The sequence below is a fragment of the Manacus candei genome, unplaced genomic scaffold (assembly GCF_025592945.1).
Source record: "Manacus candei isolate 608988 ecotype Guabito, Panama unplaced genomic scaffold, ASM2559294v1 h1tg000131l, whole genome shotgun sequence".
Lineage (NCBI taxonomy): Eukaryota > Metazoa > Chordata > Aves > Passeriformes > Pipridae > Manacus > Manacus candei.
In genome coordinates, this window is record NW_026138179.1 from 854,767 (window position 1) to 880,080 (window position 25,314).

At 41.7% G+C, this 25,314-nt stretch overlaps 1 protein-coding gene across 2 annotated transcripts in view; it reads left to right on the forward strand.

Annotated features, from left to right (window-relative positions):
• PHAF1 (phagosome assembly factor 1) overlaps window positions 1-20,688 on the forward strand; it is a 33,398-nt gene extending 12,710 nt beyond the window's left edge. Inside the window, exons 5-19 of one of the 2 annotated variants that reach the window (XM_051771237.1) lie at window positions 874-917; window positions 1,184-1,263; window positions 5,687-5,781; window positions 8,258-8,355; window positions 9,956-10,068; window positions 10,872-11,005; window positions 11,608-11,691; window positions 12,381-12,463; window positions 13,201-13,244; window positions 15,176-15,219; window positions 16,570-16,628; window positions 18,119-18,191; window positions 18,664-18,749; window positions 18,870-19,128; window positions 20,456-20,688. In XM_051771237.1, the coding sequence (XP_051627197.1) occupies window positions 874-917; window positions 1,184-1,263; window positions 5,687-5,781; window positions 8,258-8,355; window positions 9,956-10,068; window positions 10,872-11,005; window positions 11,608-11,691; window positions 12,381-12,463; window positions 13,201-13,244; window positions 15,176-15,219; window positions 16,570-16,628; window positions 18,119-18,191; window positions 18,664-18,749; window positions 18,870-18,957 (1,125 nt within the window). In that variant the 3' untranslated portion in view covers window positions 18,958-19,128; window positions 20,456-20,688. Of the gene's footprint in view, window positions 1-873; window positions 918-1,183; window positions 1,264-5,686; window positions 5,782-8,257; window positions 8,356-9,955; window positions 10,069-10,871; window positions 11,006-11,607; window positions 11,692-12,380; window positions 12,464-13,200; window positions 13,245-15,175; window positions 15,220-16,569; window positions 16,629-18,118; window positions 18,192-18,663; window positions 19,129-20,455 lie in introns of both variants that reach the window. The other variant, XM_051771239.1, reaches the window with a different exon arrangement.
• Window positions 20,689-25,314: the final 4,626 nt, after the last annotated feature.

A 25,314-nucleotide genomic window follows, 5' to 3' on the forward strand; every position in this document is an offset into this window, starting at 1 on the left:
CAGCAGTTGTGATGTGCTGTACGTGTTTTCTTTTCCTGCTGACACAGGAACACGTACGTAGGGTGGAAGAAGCTTGCATTTGTCCATGGTTACTTGCCAAAAATGATCTGCTTAAAGCCCAGGGTAGCCTCAAAATCCAGTAACAGTCACATAAAAATCATATGAAATCAGTGTCAGGGGCGTTTGCAATGTTGTATTCAGAACAAAGGATCTGTACCTTGGAATATTCAGTAAGGTCTAAAACATTTAATAAATATCAGAACTAGGTATGTTGGCCCACTCTGATTCTTTGTGGGCTGCTCTTCTGATTGTCTTCTGCAGTGCTTGGTGAGATTGCAAGATGTCTTTTTCTGTAGTACTGAAATGGGATCCTGCTGCTTGGTCTTGCTGGGTACATGTTTTACCTCAGCAGGAGTTGGAAGGTTATGGCAGTGCAGTCAGTGCTGGGACTTGGTGTCCTGCACAGGCATCCTTCAGGGCAGCCCCAGCAGTGGCCTGCTCTTTGACACTCATTAGAGGATTCCCTAATTAGCTGATTTTTGCTGCTGCCTTCCTTTGAATTCGGTTAAGATGTAGATGTAGTAGCAGTCAGGCTGCTGCTGTGTCAGTGCAAACCCTGCTTCCTGCAGGCAGGGCTGGGGTCCCTGGGCCATGGGGTTCTCTGCTGAGCCCAGGCTGTGCAGTCCTTGGGTCACATGTGCAGCTGCTGAGTCGGTTTTCGTGGTTCCATCGCTGACAATGTGATTTATCCTGGCACAGTTCTGTGAGGGCAGTGAGCAGCATTGGCTACTCTTGCCTTTTGACAAGAATTTGCCTCTGTAATGATTTGCAAATGTGTGAAGTATGATAATGTTTCTGTTTCCTGTGTTTCAGGTGATTGAAGTTTATGACTTGACTAAGGTGAAGTTAAAATATTGGTAAGTGATTTAAGACCTTTCATGATTTCTTGGTTAGGCTCAATTTTTAAAATTCTGAATTCATTTTTTCAGTTATTCTTTTTAAAAAAACAAAATACCTGTCATAAAGGAGTTTACATAATTATCCTTCCTTGAACATAGCACTTAGTCAAATTAGCAGTTTACTCTTTTCTTCAGTCTTGGAGACTTCTTACAATTTAAATGTAGTATTGCCATGAATAAATGTTTGTAGCATCTGTTCAGATTAATTCTGTTTCCTTTTTCAGTGGTGTCCATTTTAACTCTCAGGCAATTGCTCCAACCATAGAACAAATTGATCAGTCATTTGGAGCAACACATCCAGGAGGTAAGCCAAAATATTCCTGAGAAGCACACCTAGACTGACAGACTTCTTTCTAGGAAACCTTTCCTGTCTGTCTGCCTAGAGCAATGTGTAGGCAGTTCTGCTGTCAGATGATCTGGAGCTGTGTTCCAGAATGGCTCTATTCTCACAGCTGGAAGATCATGGCAGATGTACTGTAAGTTCAGTTGTGACTTGTTTTACAGTGAAATGGTGAGGCAGAGAGTCACTGACACAGAATGGTGTATTCAGATATCATTAGAGATCTGTTTGGAACTGCCAGTACCAGCAAACTGTGAGCTCTGTTGGTGAGGCTGTTGTTTTTACACATTGTTATGCATGGTCAGCTCTCGAGTGTCCTTAGGGACTGTGTATGCCCTGAACATACAGACACGGAGCTGATCTCTGTGCATACTCAGCCAGGGCTGTGTGCTCAGGCTCTGTGCTGGGGCAGGCTCAGAGCTGAGCCTCTGGGAACTGCTTTCCATCTCACTGTGCCTCCCTGCTGTTACTGGGAGCACTGGGGGTGTGCAGGCAGCCTACGTGCAGCAGGAGCAGCACCAGGACAGGTTTGTCTAACCTGGCTGAACCAGCCCTCACTCCTGCACTGCTGCGTGGCTGTTCACCATCTCTGGAGCAGGAAAAAGACTGTCTTTAAGCTCCTTGTTTATATATGAAAATGGAGAGTGTATTTGAGGGGTTTGTTGGGTGATGAGAATAAGGCGGTGGTGAAACTTTGGAGAGGATATTTATAATTACCCAGGAACCTTCAAGAAATGGAGCCCCATGGCACAACAAGAGAGAACATTAACTCCATATAGGCAAGATACTGTTTTTAGAGCCTCATTCCTATTTTTAGCTTAAGCCAGTCCATTTGCAGTAGTCAGGCTGATCCCAAGCAGGCGAGTGTTCTTTGTGATGGATGGCACTTGCACACCCAAGCTTTGTCTCTGTTCTCTGCAGAGTCTCTTGCATGTTACAGAACAGGATTTATTAACTGTGGAGGGTCATGTGGCTAAAGCAGCATCATTGCAGAAAAGCCTGCAGTAGTGGAGGAATATCAGATTGAGATAAATGGAGGATTTCTAGCCATAATACTCCAAGGATCAGAATTAGCCTTTTGAACTTTGGTTGTGACCTTAACATTTCCTCTTGGGCAGAAATTGAGATCTATGGTTAGATCTGTTATGGGAATAGTATGTACAAGAGACTGTAGAATTTAGGAAGGGTAAAAGTGGTTCCATATCCTGCACAGCTTATAATTTTTACTTGTTATTTGATCATGGTTTATTTGCAAATATTTAGAGGTGAAGCACTTCCAAAATTGTGATACTGTGATCTATAAAAATACAGACCCAGCTATAAGCATTGCTTATGGTAGTAGTAGCTTGTTGTCTTATTACTGCCTAAAATCATATACAAGCACTTAAAAACATAGTCTGGCACCACATGTCTTTGTGCTGAATTTGCAGAACTTGTGCACCTGTCATGTTTAATTATGAAAACTCGCATGCTTGCTTCATCTGATGATAGTTTTTCATAACATCTTTTCATCTAAGGACATTAGATATGAAAATTTGTTTATTAAAATGTTGGCCTCTGTTACCATTTCACTGGTGTATTTGCTTATTCAGCTTCCTCCTTGGAAAGATACTTCTTCCATTAACAGCCTACTTAGCAGAAGTAAATGCTCTGTGTCAGGCTGCCTGTCATAAGCAGCTTGAACTATATTATACAACACAAGTCTTTGATAACTTTATTTGCGTTTTCCAAAACAGAAAAGGCAAAATAAAAAAGGAATAGTTTTCAGACTGTGGGGTGGATGGTGATGGTGTGTTCATGTCCCACAAAAATTGGGGCTGGGGTGGGAGGAGAAACCTTCCTCTTAATGTGCTAGTTTTGATGAATGAAAGGGTCGTAACCATCCCTTTTCTTCTCTGTACTAATACTCCTCCAAAACTCCAATGGGAGCACTTTGAAAGTATTTTGTTGTTTATCTCTATGTTCACCTCCACTAGAATTTCACACAAAATGTTGTCTTTCACTTAAAACCAAGGTGGTTGCAGCAGAACTTTCCTGCAACAGGATACAGTGCTAGTTTCAAAATGTATTTCAAAATGTTAGCAACAGTTTTGTGTTGAAACCAGCCTTCAATGAGCAGGTTTGGTTTTGCCAGATCAGTGGTTTTAAAAGAGAAGAGTCAGAAAAAACTGTAACCAGCTTCATTACTTTTTGGCTGATGTTAGTTTGAAACATTGCACTACCTTTGTCATGGGGCTTATTGAAATATGACCACTTTGTTGGTCAGCACCTTCATGAAAGCCAAGATTTTTATCCCACGTTTCCATGATTCTCTGACCTGCCCTCCTGCTGGGAAGTGCTTGCCTTTGCCAGTGGTTCTGTTGAAATCACATCCTGTCCTGAATCCTGATGGGTGTGGCTGTTTGCCAGGGTGCCATTCAGGGTGGATCAGGGAGAATAAAAAGCCCATCCTGCCCTCCTACCCCAGAGGCCTGGCAAGGATGGGGAGGGGGTTCCTGTCTTCTGGCCCTGTCACTCTTGGACTGCCCAGACTCCCCTGAGGTGCCAGCAGAGTCTTGTGCTTGATACCAGTAAGATTTGACTTCTGGGTCTGCCTCTGCTTTCACTAGAACTGTGTCTGTTCTGCAGCCTTACTGGTGTTGGTGGCCTTGTCCCCTCCTGCTCTGCAGAAACATTTCCCAGCTGCTCCCACTCTACTGCCTTCCTGGAAGGCAAACTCCCCCCTTCCCCACCCCGAGTGCAGCAGCAGAGAAGCAGTTGTCTGATTCTGTCAACAATTTTGGATGGTGTTATTCTGCAGGTACCTGTGTGATTAATAAATAAATAAGAAAAAAGAGAAATAGTTAAAAAAAATCTTTACCTTGTTCAGTCATGTGGCTGTGACCTGTGGTTTTGAGGGAGACATGAGAGAACTTCCCAAGAATAAAAGCATTCCTTGCCCTTTAAGCCCAACAAACATGGGGATGGGAACTGATGCGATTTGTATAATCAGATATCACACTTGGCATGACTAGGGGAAAAACAGTTCTCCAGCTGGCTGTGGGCTTTGGAAAAGATGTATCATAATTTATCACATGAGAGAGATTTGTGTAATTTTCCTGCCGATCAAAACATTTCCCTCTCCCCACACGTTTTCCTTCGACTGACAAGCATGGAAAAGACTCTTAACCAGCACATTCTGCTAGAAAGGCAAATGATGACTTTTGGAAGCTTAATGGTTATTGCTCAACTATTATTTTTCTATCCTGGGTGGCCTGGCATTGTCCAGATATCTTGTAATATGTCTCTCAAGTTAAACATTTGAAAGATGCTTTGGGAAGGAATAAAATATTTATTTATATGCATTTTGTCTCTATGCTATGTCATCTTAAATATAAAATTGTAAGGGAAAAAAGGGACTATTGAACCAATTTCCTTTGGTAAGGTGGAAGAAAGCAACTTCTCTTGTTAGAGGGTTCCTTTATTGTTTTTAGCCTCTGCTGTTTTCAAGCTGTCAGCTCCTGTGTGTTACAAACACACTCTGTTCCTCTGGCAGCTACCGGGCACAGGTTGAAGTTCGTAGCACCAATCCCAAAACAGTTCCCAAGCTCCCAGTCTTCTGGGATTATTTTTTAATCTTTCCACAGTCTCAGAAAACAGTGTGTCTTGTTGGAGTCCAAGTCCTGCGATGACATTTATTGTTGTTTATAGCTGATGTTGTGCAACCGATTGCAGTGAATGAGGACATCTCGTGATGTGCTGACTGCTGGGAGCCTGGGCATGCTCTGCTTTATTGGTGCTCTCTGGGGGAGCTGACCGGGCAGCTGCTGGTTCTGGGTAGTTATTTGTAATTATCCTGGTAAACGGCCCTGGGCTGTGTGTCTGAAGCACTTCCTCCTTGTGCCGGGAGGGCGCTGAGCTGAGCCGGGCACGGGAGCTCCTCTCCGGAGGAGGGGTGCAAGTGCGGGTCACAGGGGGAGCTGCCCGGTGGGGTGAAACAGGGAATTTGTCAGTGTTCTGTGCACATCTGTCTGAAAGACTTCCTGGTTAATGTTGCACAGTGCTTTACATAACAATGGACAGATTTGTTTTGTGCTAATGATGGCTGTTTACTTTAGAGATATTAAGGTATAATTGATTGTGTCCTACTGTGTAATTGTATCGTTAGGGATAGGTTAGAGCCTGCAGGCTTGTGGAGGCAACTGTAATGAATCCATGGTTTCTCTTATTGCTGTGTTTTTACTGCAACAAATTAAATGCAAAACTATGATTGTCCTGTGTAATTGTGTCCCTCCTGCATTTTGAGATGTTGCAAATTCATTGAGGTGATGAAGGAGCTGTTGCATGTGAACTGGAGAATTCTTAGATTATTTTGATAACTCTGCTTTTCCTTTCTTTTCCCTTTTAGTGTATAACTCAGCTGAGCAGCTCTTTCACCTCAATTTCAGAGGACTGTCGTTTTCTTTTCAGTTAGACTCCTGGACTGAAACTCCGAAGTACGAGGTCAGCAATCATTCTTAGTCAGTGGATGGTCTTTTTGCCTCTGTGGTACTTGCAAAGTATCACCTACATTGTGTCTCACTGCCTTCTGCAAGCAAAAGAAACCAGTAATTTGAAAGGAATTTGACTCCTCAGTTGTGCTCTTATTCATGCTATGTAACCATTTCAAAGTTAAAAACCTCCTTCCTGTTAGCAGAAGGCATTTGCTCAGAGGTTTTGCTTGCATCATGAGCTGGGACCAGCAATTCTGTTGTTGAAAGGAGTCTTCTAAAAATATGAGTGCTGTCTATGCAAATACATAAATATTAAGCAATCTACTGGGAGGCTGTTCTTTTATCAGATATTTTTGAATCTCATCAAAGTGATTATGCAACTAAAGTAGGATAGGGTTCATAAAATGCATTTTCATCTTAAGTGCCCTTCAGTGCGAGTGCTTTTAGCAAGCCAAATGAATGAGCTTTATTTGTAATGCCTGTTTGCATATTCACCAAATGTTTGGATGAGTTACTGAATAATTGAACATACTACTGTGTTCTCTGAAATTTTTAGCAATCACTGTCTAAAGTAGAAACAAGATCAGGTCCTCTGTGGTATATATACGACTTGTTTTGTGTGAGAATGAGTTGTGTAATCTAGGCCTATCAGTTTAAAATAGAGGAGCATCTGAAGAGCCAAAACAAAGGGGGAGAAATAACCAGCATGAGGACACATGTTTTATGTCACAGCCTAGTACTTTAGTGTTTGTGGTTGGCATGTGAGAAAACAGGGGGTAACCAGGGGATGTTATTATTTAGCAGTAGTGAAGGTCAGTTGGGTTTCATAAATATTGGTCAGTAAATAGAAACCAACTAAGCCAAACAAAAAAGCATATCCCAACAAAGAATAGTTGCTTTTCTTGCAAGAGTTCCCAGGGTGCTGATGAATGAAATGGCCAAGCTACTGAAAAAGTCAATTGTTACACCAGAGATTTGAAAAGACAATAAAATATCTCGAGTTGGAGGGGACCTGTAGGGATCATTGAGTCCAACTCTCTGCTCCTTGCAGGACTACCTAAAAGATGTTAAAATAAAACTGCTAGAACAGTGAGAAAATAATTTTGCATTCTCCAAGTCTTTCATTCAGTTGGTCTAGTGAGGTTATAAAATGTTCACACAGAGTGAAAGGCCAAAGTCTTCCCAGGAATATAAATAGGTAGAAGTAGGATTGTTTAGAAAATAGTAGTATGAAACAGTCCACAGGGAAGATGATTGTTTGTGGAGCTTTTTAGGTAGGAACATTAGGAAAGACTACAGAATGAATTCAAATTTGAGTATATCAAAATCTGTCAAGTTCAGGGACGATGGTATATGAATGCTGAACTACTTACAAAGCAGTGTAAGCTCTGCTTATGGAAGTGAACAAACTCTGAAGAAGACTTTGGAGTTTTTTGTATAGGTGGTAACAAGTTGTGAGAACATGAAAACCTACTCACACTGTTTCTATTAAGAAATGAGGGTCAGGCACTTCTGTGGCTCTGTTGCTAAGACCACAAGTATGTTGAAAAGTAATCTAAAGTCTGACTACTTTAGAAAGTTAACATGGTTCACATTCTAGGCAAATTCAGGAAGAGAACTGAAATCAGGGCATGTCTAGATCAGCTGAGTAGTGGAGGGTTCCCTTCCAAATACCTACAGCAGTGAAAGGTATTGCTCTAGGTTAGTCTTTTTTCCTAAGAAGAATTTTTTGTGTTTACCCTTATGTGATGTCCTGCTAAAGTAGACCAGGTAATAGTTTGCATATTATGCATCTTGGTTTTGTGGCAGAGTTAGGGTTTTTTCTGTCTGGTGACAGCAAAGTAAGTATATTGTCAGTCTTGAAGAAGGTCCTGTCATCTTCAGAGCTGAAAGAAATTCATTCTTCTAGTGTGGCAAGAGTCAACCTGACTTCCTTAGCATGCTTTTTATTTGCTGAGAGCACTCAAAATCCCTGTCAAAACAATATGTGTGAGAATGCAGTGATAAGGAGAGCGGAAAATCTATTTAATGAACGAGTTTCTGTTCATCAGATAGAGGCATTTTGCAAACCAGTGAAAATGTTAAAAGGCTAAATTAATGCAGAGGGAGAGAAAAAAAAAAAAGTTTTCCATTCAGACAGATGACTTCTTAGACCTCAGATGCAGCACATCAGTACAAACACCTTGATTGTGCTGGTTGCCAGTGATCAAACAAGAAAAACTGAAATTCTCAGTACACACCACAGCTGATTGTCAGACTAATGCCTGATGGATAAACCTAGTGAGCATTTCACCCCAGCTTGGGAATCCAGGGCTGGTGTAATGTAAAGAAACACCATCTAGATGGTTGGGGTTTTTTGTTGTTTTCCCTCCCTCGTCTTTGGCCAGAGACTTACTTGAGCTGGTAAGCATATACTGTATTTGTCACGTAATTTCTGACTTTGAGCTGAGGTGTTGTGTAACAAGAGTGATTTTGTGTTTCCACAGCCTAACTTTGCCCATGGTCTGGCCTCTCTGCAAATTCCACATGGGGCGACTGTGAAGCGCATGTACATCTACAGCGGGAACAGTCTGCAGGACACCAAGTATGTGCAGCTGCTCCTGCTCCTTTGATCACTTATTTAGTGTTTGGCAATTGCTAAATATAATCATGGATTTTTTTAACTCAGTTTGGGTCTTTTATGAATTTGGTAATGTGCAGGGTGCCTTTAGATACCAACCTCTCTCACATTTCCGTAGGTGTTGTCCTCAGACCTTATACTCAAATGTTGATTTGATTTATGTTGCTATAAAATCAGCTCGGTTCAGCTGTAGTAGGCAAGTTCAGTTGGCCTGAAAATGAATTAGTTAAATAAAGTAGAAAACATAATGAATCAAGTGAGACATGTGGTTAGGCTATTTTTAGTCTAGATTTTTGTTTTGTTAATGACCTCTCCCTAAGCAAAGCAAACTTGGTGCAGGCAGTCAGTCAGCTGTAGTGTATTGGTACTATGTGTGTCATGTCCTACAAGGGTCTTAAACTCTCTTGCTATACAAAAATAATAAAATATCCCATGTGCATATATTCAGTGCATTTGCAGATACCTGTCTGAGCTTACTGTCTTCAAGGCCAGGCTGGATGGGGATTTGAGCAACATGGCCTAGTGGAAAATGTCCCTGCCCGTGGCAGAGGGTTGGAACTTTGGGGTCCCTTCCAACCCAAACCATTCTAGGATTCTGAGAAAATTAATCTTCATGCCTTAATACTGAGAGTAGTTTATTTTACTGTGGTTAATGTTTTCTGTGGTATTGTATTCTGTCTTTTTTTTTAAGCAGTGACTTATTGTACAACGTCTGATGTTTTGCTCTTTCTAAAAACATTGTTTCCTTACTCAAGGAAAAATTGAAGGCACTTCTGTAAATTCTTCCTTTCAGCTTATAAATATCCAAACTGATAAGGTGGTAATTTTTGCAGAGACAGTTGTTTTAATGCCAGGAGAGAAACACATCCTGGGATTACTGCTCAGGAGGGGAACCTTGTGTATGCATATTGTCTCCTAATTAGAAATAAGTGCACTTCAGAAAAATGCTGTTGTCTGTACCCATCTGTGACGTGTTGGGCTTTAGTGAAAGCACTGATTGTCACATGGGGCTCTGCTGTGTGTGTGAGGGAGCTCAAAGCCAGACTTGTAGCTCAAGTCATTCACCTGGAGGAGGAATTCACATAAGAACAGTGAATTTTAAGGAGCATGTGCAAACTAATACACAGAAAAACAACCTTTCCGTTGAAAATATCTTCTTGGGGCTGTTACTGTTTTCTAAAATAATATTGTTGTTGAATTAAATTGAGAACTTTCCCAGTAAGCAGCACAATTGCATTTGGTGTAGCTGTACAAGCTGATTTCATGTTCTGGGTTATGAAGTACCTTCCCAAGAGCAGTGAGAGCATCATGGAGAAGGCTTTGAAACTTGCTGTTTGTTTCATTAACAGTAAAGATCCTGCACTGGAGTGCTGTCTCGTTCCTCTTCTTTTTTTCCCCAGACTTTCTGATCCTTCTGTTTAATATAACTTTTCATCCTTAGTCTCAGTTAAATGCAGCTTTATCAGAATTAATGTGCTCTGTTCCAGTGAACTGGCACCAGCTTGTTAATGGATAATTTGCAGCTGAGGTGACTGTTGTGCCCATTTTGTGTGGTTGGTTCCAGGGCTCCCCTGATGCCTCTCAGCTGTTTCCTTGGCAATGTGTACGCCGAGAACGTGGATGTTCTGCGGGATGGAACTGGACCCTCAGGTTTACGGCTTCGCCTCCTCACTGCAGGTATGGGAGGCACCCAGCACACTGAACTGGCTGCTTTCCTCAGGAAAGGAGGGGTAAACCTGGATAAATTAAGCATAGCTTATCTGTCATGATTCTGTAGGTTATTTCAAAGCGTTCTATCTACCTTATTTTGAACTACTGGAAACAAAACCAGTAAAAACCTTGTGAAGTTGAATCTGCCTGCTGCCACATTTTCCTGGCCCTGGAGAAATCATAGAACTGTAGTCCTGTGCTCTGATGTTCCAACTCCTTAGGGTCTGTTTGCAGAAATTGAATTTGTCTCCAAGTGTGTGTGTAGAATAAAACAGATCCCTGGTTTTAATGTTGTGCAGGAACATACTTGCTATTGATTTACTAAGTTATGGGAATCTTGAATAAAGAATGTTTTGTGATACAGTTAATATGGATACAGAATTTCACTTTATGGGATTGACTTTTTTAGCTGGAGATACATCTCTAGACTGCTAAAGTAGAATATTTTAGAGATAGAAATAATTTAGTGCTAATCTGATCAAACTGAAACCGGCTAGAAAACCAAGTCCTGCTCATGTGAAAGGCAAGTAAGTGAAGACAGTATGACTGCAATTGGAGGTTAAAATGGGGAACCATGCAGCAGTCAGTGTCGGTGTGATAGGAATGTCGAAGCTGTTGTGGAGTGCACGGTTACATTAGTTTGGCTCTGCTGTCTGAGGAGTGCAGCTGTTTGGTCTGTGATAACCAGAGGCATGCCACCCTTGTGGTGTTGCTTCCCTGATGTGTTCTGTGGTGAGGAGGGATGCACTGTGAGCTGTTTCCATCCCCAGGCTGTGGCCCAGGTGTTCTAGCTGACGCCAAGATGCGGGTATTCGAGCGCTGCGTGTACTTCGGCGACTCGTGCCAGGACGTGCTCAGCACCTTGGGCTCTCCACACAAAGTCTTCTACAAGTCCGAGGACAAGGTGAGGGAATTGGTTCAGGCACAGCACTTTGTTCAGTGGTGTCTCAGTCTCATCACAGGGCTTGTGTTTTGCAAGGTCAGTGAAGATAAACTGCCATGTAGCACAAATTACAAGTGCTTCACTTGACACAATAGACCAGGATGAACCAATATATAATAGGTTTTAAAAAGCTTTTTCTTAAGCTGAATTGGTGCCAATCTGTTTAAATTTTTTTTAAAAAACATCTAATTGCATCATTTTAACTGGTTTAAGAATTGATACAAATGGGAGCACTTTTGAATCCAAACGTGCCTTAGCAAGTGTGTGCTGCCTATTTCTTCACTTAATAGTTTATGTACAGTAACCTCAGCATATACTTTGATCCTTTGCTAATGTTTTTACACAGCAGCATGTAAACAAACCTTTTAATTCAGATAACTGAGTAAGCTGATGTGTCATTGTGCTGCTGCAAGCAGGTGATGGTCACCTGCAGGCACAGTATCTTACATCTTTGAACAAGGGCTTCAAATGGCACTATGGCAGTTTGTTTAAATGTAGTGCTGTTGTTAATGACATTCATCTCTGAGTGTTATTGAATATATCTGAAAACTGTGTTTTTGCAGATGAAGATCCATTCGCCCTCGCCCCATAAGCAGGTCCCATCGAAGTGCAATGACTACTTCTTCAATTATTTCACACTTGGAGTGGTGAGTGGGGAGTTTCCCTAAACAGTTCATATGAAGTTTTGATTTATTACACAGCAATCCTCTCAAGAGGCTAAAGGCTGTGGGAAATGAGAGCCTGCAAAACTCTTGATTGCTGCCTTAGGAATGTCTTTATGAAAAGCTACACTGACTTTTCTCTAACACAGATTTCATCAGTCCCGTTTTATCTCCACCAGTGGATGGAGGGCTCTGGGCACTTTTGCATCCTCTTAGGTTTTCTCCTTTTTCTGCAGTGCCTGATGCATAAGTATACTAGTTCTTCTTTGAGATCCATGGCCTTATCCCACAGTGCTGAGGCAGGTTTGCCATAACATCATGTGTGAAAGTTTACTGAGCTGTGGGATGTGGTTCAATCTTTGTTTCCCTCCTTACAGCTGTTTTGCTTTAGTCTGTGTTCCTGTAGATAATATGCAGAAAAACAAGACCTCCTTAGAAAACTTGCCAGCATTAGCAAGTGAAGCTGCAGTTGTGATTGAGTGCTGGAGGAGATGTGTGTTTATTTGAATTTACAAATAGTTTTATTTTCAAATACTACTTTTCATAGTTCAGTTCCAGTATATAGATATATATTACTCTATACTGGTACTATTATAACTAATCTCAGGTTAGTTTGGGGAAAGCCATCTTCCTTTATCCAAATTGCTTCACTTACCTTCTTTTGTCTTCAACAGGATATTCTCTTTGATGCAAACACTCACAAGGTGAAGAAATTTGTCCTGCATACAAATTATCCTGGTCATTACAACTTTAACATGTGAGTGTGCAGAGCTGGTCTCTTAAAGAGTACGTTAAAACATCTGAAAGGGAAATCTTATGTTCCCTTTTTAGAATTCCAGTGTTTTTTCCTAAGTGTCTTCGGTGTATCTGGTAACCCGTGGAGGTTTCAGACATCATTAGTAACATTTTTATTAATATTTTCTTCTTACTTTTCAATACCTTTGTCAAGTATGTCTTAAAACAGTGAACGAGGTCAGGTAGCTCATGGTCCAGCTATAATGTGCTAACTCTTGCTAGAGGCAAACTTCATATTAGCAGGAGTATCCATTTACTGGTCAGTTAGTGATTAAAAAAAATTCTCTCATGCTTCTGAAGATGTTTTCAATACTTTTTAAATGTAAACTCTTTAGAGGAGGAATATGAGTCAAAGAATAAGCGATTTGATGTCTGATTAAAGCAGTTAATGACAGAGAAATCTATAGTGCTGCTTCTAAGCTAAATATTTCTGCATCCACTCTGTGTAACAGCAGAGTGATTTGTGCTGAAGGACTTTTTGTGTCCTCTAGGAAATTGTGTTAGGACATTTCTAGGCTGCTGCGTTTTTTGATGTGGAAGATCTAAGTGAGAACTTAATCTGCTATCATAGATTCTCACTTCCATTTTGTTATTCATGTGACTCTTCACAAAGTGGGTTATTAGAGCCAGGAGTCTGTGGCTGTGCAGTTTCTATTGGCTCCTCTGTTTTCTGACAGCTTTACCATTTGCACTTTCTAGTTACCATCGCTGTGAATTCAAGATTCCCCTCGTCATTAAGCGAGGTGAGTGTTTCCCCTGCTGTCCTGCCTCAAAATGCTCCCAGGGGAGGGAGGATCACTTCTCATTTCCAATGTGTCCTTCCTTGCCAGAGGATGCTGTGGTCATTGAGGCAGGGGAGAAATTCTGGGACTAGGTTTCTATTTAAGTGGAAAAGATACTTCAGGGCAAGTTAGCAGTTCTCTGATTTTACTTACACTGCCTTGTTTACTTATTTGGAGCACACAAATATTTGCTGCAACATCACTGATTTTTCTGTAATGCTGCCCCTCAGCTAAAATCCACTGCCTTGTACCTGGAGGCTCAAAATCTGTAAGGCAGTGTTAGTCTGAGCTCATCTGTCCAGTGCACCGATCTAGTGCTGGCTTGCTCTTGAAAGGCTTATTTGTGATATTTAATATAAACTGGTTTAGCTGGGAATGAGAATAAACATCCAGAGTGCGTTGGCTCTGTGTGCTGTAAACAAAATATAGCTGTTGTTGTTCACCTGAAAATCTCTGCTTGAAAAAATACATATATAAGGCAAGGTACTGAGATGTCCCCAGCTCTGTGCATGTAACTCATCTCAGCAAAGCAGGGGAACCCTGTTTGAAGATTATAGTGATTGAAGTTGACTCCTTCAATGTAGGAATAAATGTGTCCTGGGAAGGTGTGTATGTTGATTATCCTGGGAATACCACATGCTGGCTAGGTTTTTGGCCAGGGTTGCTTTCTTTGTTCTGATTGCTTTTCACTGAAAGCACTTTCCTGTGTGAAGTTTAGCTCTCCTGTGGCTGTCACAGCAGTTTGAGCATATGGAGGATTAAAAACCTGAAAAAACAATGGCTGTGTATACAAGCTTTATATGAAAGTTGATTTGTACTTCAGCCAAGAGAATAAGCATGAAAATTCTCACTTTTTAAATTATTTTGCCTTAGGTTATTGTACAGTACTTCAAAGCATTCATTTCTGAATAATTTCATTCACCTCAAGTAGCATCATGAATTTCTTCTGAATGTGTCTGGTTGTTTGTTTATTTGGCATTTTTAACTTGCCTTTCTGGTCTCTAGCTCATGTTCAGGACATGTAACAAGTTGTAAACAGATGTTATAACCTTTTTGAGAAGCCCAACTTCTTCCCTCTGGTGACAGTGCCTGATGCAGTTTTATAAACTCCCTTTTGTAGTTCAACACCAGACAATAAATTGAGAACCAGAGTTCAAGTTGCACAGACACTGAACTCTCACACAGAGAGCATGTTTATTTAGCAGGTGGAAAATAAGAGGAGCAAATGGTCTTTAACTTGATCAAGAGCTGTGTTCAACTTGTTTAGTGCGTGGGAATGTGCTTTCAGTATTTAGAGTACTCAAATACATGTATGAAAGTGCTTGAAACCACTACAAACAGTTTCTTTTTAAGACTCTAAGTGTAAATGCAGTGCTGTCCTTACCTGCAGCTTCCTTTACTAGGCAGACTGCAATTCCCAAGCTGTCTGCCATCCTTGTTTGGAAAGAGGGTGTTTTAGCTGATTTCAGACCTGCCAACTCCTGGGTCTCAAAATGCCAGTCTTAGCTGGCATCCTTTCCAAGTGCAGTGGAGTGTTTTGGACCTAATGAGTGACATGTCATGTTATCTCCACAAGTGGCTGTTCTAGGCCTGTTAACTTGGTGCAGAGAGATGGAGTTTATTTTACAGTGCTGTTCTTCCCTGGGAGTTACAGCTTACACATCTGTAATCTTAGAACTGGGAACTTGCTGGAAATAGGCAGGTTTGTTTAACCACCTTAACTGGCATTTAATCAGTGTTACTGACAATTCTGTTTGCTGGTAAAGGCTAGTAAATTTGTATATGAACAGATTTATGTCTCCTCCTACCTGAGCTAACATCTCAAAATAAAGGAATATATAGGGGACTTTTCAAGCACAAACTATAAAGGCTTTTTTGTTTCTCTTCAACAGACAGTGCTGACTCACAGACAGAAACATGCACAACATACAGCAAGGTAAGTCTGTGCAGAACTGAGTGTTTTCCTTATTTTCTTAAACCATGTAAATGATCTATGCCAAATTTACAATACACTCTTAAGAAATTATAGCAGTGGTATCATGTTGTTTTAAAATGGAATAGTTGGAGGCCAGAAGTTAGAGAATGTTTTGTGATTTAAATACTTTGGTGTGTTAGGGATTGAAGACATTGCACTCTTCAGGTAAAGCAAATTACTGCATTATGGCATGGCTTGCATTTTAACAGCTGCAAGTGGAAAGAGAACAGTAGAGTAAGTGATCCAGGAAATGACAGCAGTGGTGGCTGAATGTTAGCTGGAAGACATGTCTCTAAACAAAATTTTCAGAACTGTTCTACTAAAGAGAGCTCTTGAGGACATGTAGGGTTTAACAAGACAGTCCAGTGCCCTTCCACTTCCTTCTGAAGGGTGCCAGCAATGGGATGTTCCTCAGGCAGCTGTGACAAAGATGTCACTGTCAGTGTGACACCTCCTGGTGACAGCAGACTCCTTGGACACTGTTTAGCCTTTCCACCTAAAGGAAACTCCCAGCTGGGCCCTTGCTGCTGCATATTTGAGAGCTACATTAAGTTGAAAAGCTTCTCAAAAACTGTCCCCAGCAATGTCTCTGCAGTTAACATTCAGCCAAGGTCAGTGTTGCTCTCTTGGCTCCTGGAGTGCCAAATGAAGGCTTTCCTTGGTGAATTTTGGGTCCCATACTGGGAAGAAAAATTGGAACCAGCAACCAGGAAGCTGCCATTCTGTGCTTTTTGGTTTGATCACTTAGACCCTTCAAAGTGCTTTGACTTATTTCAGTCCTGTGTGTGAAACTGCAGCTTCTTAGACTCTGGTTAGTGAGGAAAACTGTTGGGCATTCCCAATTACTAAGTAGTGCAGCTTTCTTCCTCAGTCTTGTTGCTTAAATCAAGGAAAGACTTTTGGGAGAGGTAGTAGCAGTGGTATTTTTCCCTTCTATAAAGGTGTGTATGAGGATATTTTGTTAAAGTTCCCCACAGCTGCTCTGTTCTCTGAGGTGCTCCTGAAATGCTACAAGACTTTCCAGCTACATTTTGCCTATAAGACCTATAGAATTTTTTATAATAATAATTCTAATTCCAGGCTATTTTTAGACAATAATGAGAAATACTCTGAGAGAAATTCCTAGCCTTAGTAATGGATAGTTCCATTACTGAATATGGCTCCAGTCACAAAATACTTGTGTAAATACAACCCTTGAGGATATTTGGGAAATGAGCATGTCACAAACAAATGTACTTAACACTCTTCCTAGACAAAAAGAAGAGTTTTGCTGTGCCTCATTTTAACACAAAGTTCTTGATGTATTTACAGTGGGACAGTATTCAGGATCTACTGGGGCACCCTGTAGAGAAGCCAGTGGTACTTCACAGGTAAAAATATCTCTCTTTATTTTGCTTAGCAGGGATTGAGCTGATAACAGAGGATGAGGAAGAGTGTTTATTGCATTAGTTACTTTTGCACTGCTTTGCTGGTTAAAGATTCAGGTGGTTTTGGCCACTAACCAGACCAGATAGCTGCTCTCAGAGGAAATAAACTGCCATGCTGCATGACAGCATTTCCAAAATTCCTTTGAACTGCTAAATCCAGAGAAGAGCTAAGCAGCATATAAAACAGTCTCTCTCTTTATAAGTAATAAATAGTGCAGAGGTTTTTTTACTTTTTCTAGGCATTTCAACACTATATTGTACAGCACATTGTATATGCTAGTATATATGATACCATGGTTGTTCCACAGTTATTTTAGCCTGAAAATACAATAGTCCTTAAATTCGCTCTGAATTGAGCTGGATATTGGGTTAAATGGACATTTCTGTTTGCAGAGTTATCATTTTATGATGTGAAACCATGATTTTTGTCTCAGGACAAGTGTAAGCAATGGGTACTGTGAAAATCCTGCAGCAGTTTCAAATAAACCAAACAATGTATTTTCATCTGACTTTCACAGGATTTTGATTTATTTTTTTTCTCCTTAATCACTGTGCTCTTTGTTCCCCTTTACTCCTGTGTTATGCCAGTGAGATTAGAGCAGAAGCCATGTCAGTGAAGTAAAGGTGAGGTGAAATAGTGATGACACAGAGCCCTTCTAGTTTTTCCATCTGAGTTGTAGAGAGTAGTTCAACCAGAGAGCACTTTACTGAGCACATCTCAAATGGCTCAGAATGCAGTTTGAAAAAGTGACCAGTTTACAAGAAAGGACAAAAGGTAAATATTTTCTAGGGTTTTTTTTGGCTGTAATCTAAAAGTCATTGCAGTCAACAGAAGTCTGCCATTGTCAATATATGATACAAAAATGTCAGAAATAGCTGAAAGGCAAGTGATCCATAGATCTTGAAAAATACTGTTTAGTAAAACTTGGTTTATTCTGTTTCAGCATCTTACAGGGTAATCTTTTTTTACATGCTCAAACCCATGGATTAACAGACAGTATATAGTAAACATAAATAATAGACTATATATGGTAAATACCTATGGTAGGGACTGAGACATAAAGGGAAGGATCTTGCACAAAAAGTACGTGTAATAAGTTACATGGTGCTTCTGTCTTCCTGTGTATCTATTTATTTTTAGGGTTCTTCCTGTTCAAGTGAAGTGCAAGAGAGTTTTCCTGTAGAGGTCACTAGTAGCTTTTTGATTACTTTCTCCCTGAGTATTAATAATGGCTCTACCATCAAGCAGAGCTGTCCTCTGGCTCACTTGGAGTCTAGCAGTGGGATAATGTAGATTTACTTTCTTTTGATGAAAACCATGATAAAGATGCTGTAATTTACCTTACATGACTGAGTAGTTCTTCTTCCCTGAGGGGTTTCTGATCCTCCCACATGCATTTTTAAATTCTTCTTTTCCCCTCTTTCCTGCCCAGGTCATCATCTCCAAACAACACTAACCCATTTGGGTCAACGTTTTGCTTTGGACTGCAACGAATGATCTTTGAGGTTAGGAAAAAACCTTGATTTTTGTCTGAGCAGGGGAGAGTGAAGAGTTTGCTGTTATTATGGGTGGCCTCTTGCTCCCCATTGTGATAAAAATCACAATGGGGATTGTGATAAAAATCAGTGCTTGGGAGTGGCCATATTTTTGGTGCCCACTGGCAGAAAGAGGTGACTTTCCAAGCTCTTCTCTGAGGTTGCACATTTGCATGTTAAAGCTGGAACTTTGTCACCTGGACCTCGTGCCAGCAGGAGGTACATGGCTGTGGCTCTGAGCAGTGGTGGAGCATGCTGGTGTTTAGCTGTGTCACAGAAATCCAGGCACTGTTTTTAGGAACCAGCCAAGCACTTGCTTTCTGGCGTTGGGATTTCTTTTTCCGGGCGGATCAGTTCCATATTCACCAACTTTCACCCTTCTGGGTTTCTGTCCCCTGTACCAGTGCTTTTAACTCGCCCTTGTCCTGCTGTGCCTTTGCAGGTGATGCAGAATAATCACATAGCCTCTGTCACCCTGTACGGCCCCACGCGGCCCAGCAACCAGCTGAGGACGTCGGACCTTCCCCAGTGAGCCTCCCCTGCAGAGTCAGCTAATCTCAATGCTACACAATTAGTACAGCGTGCCTTGATTTGCTGCCACTTATAATATGGAAAGCACGTTATGATTTATTTTTTTTTTTCAATAAGCCTTTCCACCCAGGAGCGGTGTGGAGAGGGGATTCTCTCAACCCTTCATCATGGGGCATGGAACTGTTGCTGGAGGAAAGCAGCTTAGGTGCCTGTGCCGTCGTTTATTCCTCTCCGTTGCCCTCATCCTATGCAGCACAGACCTGAAGAGACTGTCCCCCCTTCTCAGCTGGCAGAAGGGGGAAATGGAAGAGGGGCACATAATGACTGCAAGAGTTAGAAGCACAAACTTTCTGAGCCTTGGAGCATCTGGAAGCAGGTATTGATTTTAGTCTGTTTGTGTTACTGTATTGATGTGGTGGTCACATTTTAAGAAAAACGTGTGTGTATATATATATAGATATAAACACATCGGTATTTCTGTGGCTTAGGACATTGTACCAAGTGTGACAAGGATGTATATATGTCCATGATTTCAGGCACCACATCTTTGTGTAACTTTAAACCAAGCAAGTAGCATGTGCATAATACTTGGTTGTAACATTTGCACTACATACACTTTAATTACTTGATAAATGTTTATCTTCACTGAGGAGCATCTGTGTACTGGGTGTGAGTGGGGTGTGATGGTTATTTAATGTACACTGCGCATAAAGCTTATTTATACAGTGGATCAGATTTATCCACCTTCCTGCACTAATATGTACTTGATATGCTGATACAATTTTTTTCTTTCATGGCTGGTTTACTAATTTTTTTCATACGCAGTTTCAAAAAAAAAAAATAATTCTGGAAGAAGTTGTTTCTATGATTGAATTATGTTTTAGTGAAAAGATTTGATACAATTTTTCATACTAGTGAAAAATTTCGCAAAGAAATAATGTTGCCTCATTTGCCTCTGTTGCAAAATCCTTTATTCCTACTCTGTTTCCTTAGAGAAAGAGGAGCTGTATATAATGGTATCTCAGACAGAAATCCCCAAGTTCTGCCATCACCAGGAAAACCTTTTCTGTAACTTCTGATGTGTGATTTTAATTTATGCCAAAGGTTTAGCCAAAGACATCCTTGCTGTAGTTCCACCATTTCTGTACATATACGCTAACTGCACACCCCACCCCAGCAGACAGGATAGAGGCTTCTTTCTAGTTGGGAGATGCTGCTCGCGACATTTTATCCCAGGAGGATACTTTAGGTTTCTAGTTCTCTTACCAGTCTTATTTGGGAGAAATAGATGGTCTGTCTTTGAAACAATGAACCCTTTTTAAAAATGGACAAGAGAAATGTATAATTTTATCCCATTTTTAATATTTTGGTGTCGCAACTTGTGATACATAGATGACAATTTTGTGAGTTTTACTATGTGTGTACAGATTTTTGTAAATATGACATTTTTGTAATTTTAACTCCATGTACAGTGTAATCCTGTATAGTTTATCAATGAATGAGAGATAGGAAATCGAATGTTAACTGAAGTTTTGGATCCTGGACCAGTAGCAGGGATAAATGTGTGTGTGTGTGAGATGTTCTTTGCCATTTAGTCTTCCTGTATACTGTGATACTCTAAACTGTTTTGCTAAAACAAACAAAAAAGCCCCATGGAAAATCTAATGGATAAGGAAAAAGTTACTGTTTACCTTTATCCCTAGGTGTCACTCCTGTTGAATCCCTGTTCAATCTGTGCTGTCTCCCGTGATCGTTGCTTGCTAAGAAAATTCTATGCCTCAACCTTCCTTTTTGTTTCCTCTCTAATTTTAATTTCATTTTACATAGCCCTTCTGTAAATTAAATGGAATAATAATGAGCATGTACACTGAAAGAAAAAATAAAAAGAGACTCTCAGTTACTGTTTTTGTGTTAAATACAGTTGCTGGGTGTTTTTGTAATAAAATCACGGATGTTCTTGCTTTTTTTTTTCTTATCAAATAGTTCTTTTTATTTTACTGTCTTTCAGAGATCATATTTGAAGTACCTGACTAGTGTTGTTCCTCTATAGCCAATTCAGTGTGTTCTCCAAAGAAACAGTAGCTAACAACTTGCAGTCTGTTTCCTGGCAGATCCATTAAAGTGTTTTATAAGTGTTGGCCCCGAGGTGTGGAAGGTCGGTGTGACTCTGGGGGATGGCCCGGTGGGTTCTCACTGTGCTCACAAGGGCAGTTGTTCTGCTCCTGTCTGCTGTTGGGATCATGGGGATGGATGGAGTTTCCAGGAGTGTGAATGTTGCCCAGTGGGAGGGAAGGAATGCCTGCAGTGACAGCAGCAAATGGGAATTCTCATCCTGTGTTCTCCTGCCCGAGGTGCTTCAGGAGAGCACGGGGAGTCTGCAGAGCCTGCAGGCATAAGGACAGGGCATAAGGAGTGGGACTCCTGTTTCCATTCCTCCACACTGGCTGTGTAATGCAGGGTACAGCACCTGGCCCTCCTCGCACATCCCTGGGTGCTGGAATGTAAAATGACCTTGCTTAGTGCTTGGCTCAGTGTGCTCCTGCAGGATTTTGTGATCTCTGAATTGAGATGGTGTGCGTGCTTATTCTTGTTGCTAAAATATGACAGCAATCCTGATGCTGACTTCAATTAATTTTAATTAATCCTTTTCTAATGAAGGCTCCACAAAAGCTGCAAGAGGAGATAAATCCTTGATGGGAATATTTGACTAATGGCTATGCAGATGCTGCCAAGATGCTTCTCTCAAGCATATTCAGTTGAAATTCTTCAGAAGAGTGAGGTCAGGCCTGCTGCTGTAACATGCACCCTAAGCCTTAGGGCAGGAGCAGCACCAAAGGTGTGTAACAATTCCTGGGACTCCCACCTTCACTTGTAGTGCTCTCGTGTGTCCAAGTGACTAAAACAGTGCTCTCCTGACAACCCAGATTCTTCTCTAGGTCAGTCCCTTCATACTGAAAATTTCTCTGCACAGACAAAAAATAAAAGGCAGCTTTACCTGCTGGCTGCTGCTGGGCTGAGCACAAAGCCTTTGGCTCTGGGGAGAGGCAGATCTGAAGGAGCACCCAGGGAGATTGGAGCAGCTCCTCTGGGTCTCCTCACCCTTCCCTTGTGAATGCAGCTGTTCCCAGGTCACTCCTCTGAGATGTTTGCTCCTCTTTGGCCTGAACAAAGCCAAAGCTCTTCCTGTGCTAAAGCATTAGGGAAGCTGCTGAGGAGCAGCTAAGGACTTGCTGGCATGAAGAGTTTAGGAATGGGTGGAGGGGACTGATGGTGGTTTTGAAGCACCAGAAAGAAGAGAGCAAGGAGTAGGGAACAGAGGAGCTCTGGGGAGAAGGTGAGGAAGGGAGTGTGACAAGGAGGAGGGGCTGGCACAAGGCAGTTTGTGTGAACCAGAAGGTGTTCTGTGCACAGGGCTGCTCAGGGTGCAGTGTGTGCCACCTCCAGCTCTGCCAGGGGATCATCACCTTCCCCTCCCAAGGAAATGAGGTTTGGGCTGCATCAGATCCCATCTCAGCAGGTGCCCTTGTTCCTTCTCAGAATTATGTGTGGTTTGATACAGATCCTGCATGTTGGCAACATGTGCATTGGTCCATCGTTTTGGTTTCATATGATAAAACTGTTTGATATAAAGTTAAGTACAATTGCATTTTTAATAAAACACACAGTGCATATTTTGATGTGTGCCTTTTTCCTTTGTGAAGAAATGAAGAGTTTATGTGTGTATGTCTGCTTAACTTGAATATTGCAGTATTTTCCACAGAATTTCATTTGTTTACACCTAATAAAACTGCCCTTCTTTTTGGAGGTGAAGCTGACATTTCTTCCTGTGTTCTTCAGGCCTGCAAGCAGTCCCTGGGCTCCCGTGAAGACTACAGGCAGTGCTACATAGATCAGTGCTGCTGTGTAATACTAGAACCCTCTGTTCCCCAAAATGCAGTTCCTGTAGAGAAAACCCAATCTGCTGTTGCTGGGAGCTGTCACACTTGTAATTCTAAACAGATTTTTTTGCTGAAATAGTAATCAGGTGGTGTGTGAGAACTGATTCATGTGCTCATGATGGTTCATATTCCAGAGCTCCCATCAAACCTGTTTAAAACAAAATCTTTCCTGGGGCTCAGCATTCTGAGAAGACGGTGACTCATCGTTCTGGGGGCTGGCTGGAGGTGAGGGGCCAGCTGGTGTTTTCCAAAGGGACACCCTGGGTGTTGCTGCCCACTTCACATGGGTTTCTACCTGTTGTTAGAGCCTGTTAGTCACTTAACTGCCAAGTTGGACTTGTGTGAGGTTTTGTGTTTGATGGCTCAAAGTGTATATTGAGAGTGAACCTGCAGGTGTGAGTCAGTGTGGCTCTTCCAGGAAAGAAGTGCTGTGTCCAAGCCCTCAGTGCTTTCTTGCTTCAGAGTGTTTGGGCAAGGACCAAGTTGTCTGATTTGACACAATTTCACATGGGCTGGTTGTGTTTCATAAGTCTTTGAGTTTGGAATAATTCTTGGTGTCATGCTGTAAGAAACATTATTCCATGCTAGTTACAGGTGGTCCTTTTCAACTTTTGCCCAATGAACACCTTGTTTTTTCTTTTTTTTTTTCTTTTTTTTTTTTTAGTGTGAGTACACCAATGCAAAGCCTCCTCTGTGACTCTGTCACACATAACCTGACACAGCACATGGAGCCAAGTAAATGCCTCACTTTGTGTACCTGGGGAGTTAAAGTACGGGTTAGTTCTGGTTGGTTCTTTTCATGTAAAGGTTCTTTTAGTGGCCCAGGATGTTTCAGAGAGAAGGTTGAAGCAAAACAGGGAGAAGTGAGTAGGAGTTAGTGAATCAGGGGGCTTTGTCACGGGCCATGGTGGAACCAGTTCAGAGTGAAAACTGCACCACGAAGGGATTTGGTTTTGCTGGGCTGTGTTACCTGGGGGGCTCGGGGGCAACTTAAATATATTCTTTACCTATGTGAACTTTTGCTGTAAATAGTAAAGTCACTGTTTAAATGTCCTGTCTGCCAAACCTTACATCCAACGCTTTTGTGGTGTTTGCAGGGATGTTTGTTTTTCCAGCAGGCAAAATCATTCCTTCTCCTAATCTGGGAATACCAAGTGCTTGAAACAGCAGGAAAGGTAAGCTGGAGTTTGCAGAGCAGGTCACTCACTGTGGTGTAAAACAGCATTGTAACAGTAACTTTTGTTCTGGACTGGTTGTAATGATTTCATGTAATCTTTTCTCTTTGATACACTAATGAATTCCCCTTTAAATGTTACTCCTTCAGTTATTTTAAAGTACTGCATATTGCAATTCTGGAAGCTGGTGTTAAATGCCTTGATGTTTCACACCTACACTAGATATTCCACTGAGTGCATAAGTTTCATGCCAGTATTATTATCCTTCAGAGAGACATTTAGTGTAAATACCAATCACAAAAACCCCTGCATGATTATGCAATGTGCAGTCTAATCAACTAAATAATCAAAACACTGATTCACTGTATTCCCTTTTCACCTCTGCTCGTCTCTCCTAGAACTGCAGCCCTGAAATCCCGAGTTCACCCCACCCCTCACTGGTAGCTCTGTTGCACCCACAAGTACAGAGGCTGTGGAGGTCATTTCACCCCTTTCTTCTGCTCCCATGGCTACAGGCACCATTTGTTTTAATATCATGCCTTGATTCCCACTCAGCTCAGTCAGCCCCTGGGACAAGGCTGTCACTGCAGACCTGTGTGATTTTGTACTTTTCCCCTGGTTTTAGCACAGGGCTTCTCAACAGATGGGCTGGGAAAGTGAGGGAGAGAGAGAGAGAGAAGATCCGTGAGCTGGGTTTGGATGGATTGGAGGGAGCATTGGGCTGGTCAGGAATGGTGGGGGAGCTGTTTCCCACTCTTGGAGAGACTCAGATCTGCTTCTTTGGGGTTTACTTTCCCCTCTCATGTCTCACTATGGTTTTCTTACTGACCATAAGCCTAGAAAGTAATGACAAGTTGTATTTAAAAGTTCTACTGGTTTTTAACACTGTCCATGGAGTCAGTGGCATCGTTAAGAAATGAGGACATTTTCTGGGCTGCCGAGACCTGCGGCTCCAGCTGGAAGAGGTACAGCCCAGGAGACTGGCAGTTCTTCAGGCTGGGCTCTGGGCTGGACTCTTTCTCTCTGATCTGATGGTCTTCCAGCACTCCCCAGGGAGTGTTCCCCGTGCTAACATTCAGTGAGGGTTCTCGGAGCTGTTTGATTATTTTGTACTGTTTGAATTTGCAGTTGGGCTTTGCTTCCGAGAACCTGCTGCAGAGAGATGAATAATTAAACTGCAGACAGGAAGAACAAGATTTTACCACTCCATTGCTCAAGCCATCTTTGGCTTTCTGTTTGATGATGCTGAGCCTGCAGTGGCTTGACTGACTGACGGATCTTGGCACTCACTGCCAGTTCCCGTGTCCAGAGACGCACTCGGAGGTGTTGAATGTGAGGTTCAAGCCAGCTCTGCTCGTCAGAGTGACCAAATCTGGCTACTTATGTACAGTAGGAATAAAACATGACTGTGTGGATCCCTGGGATTCAATAAAACCTACTGTACTTTAT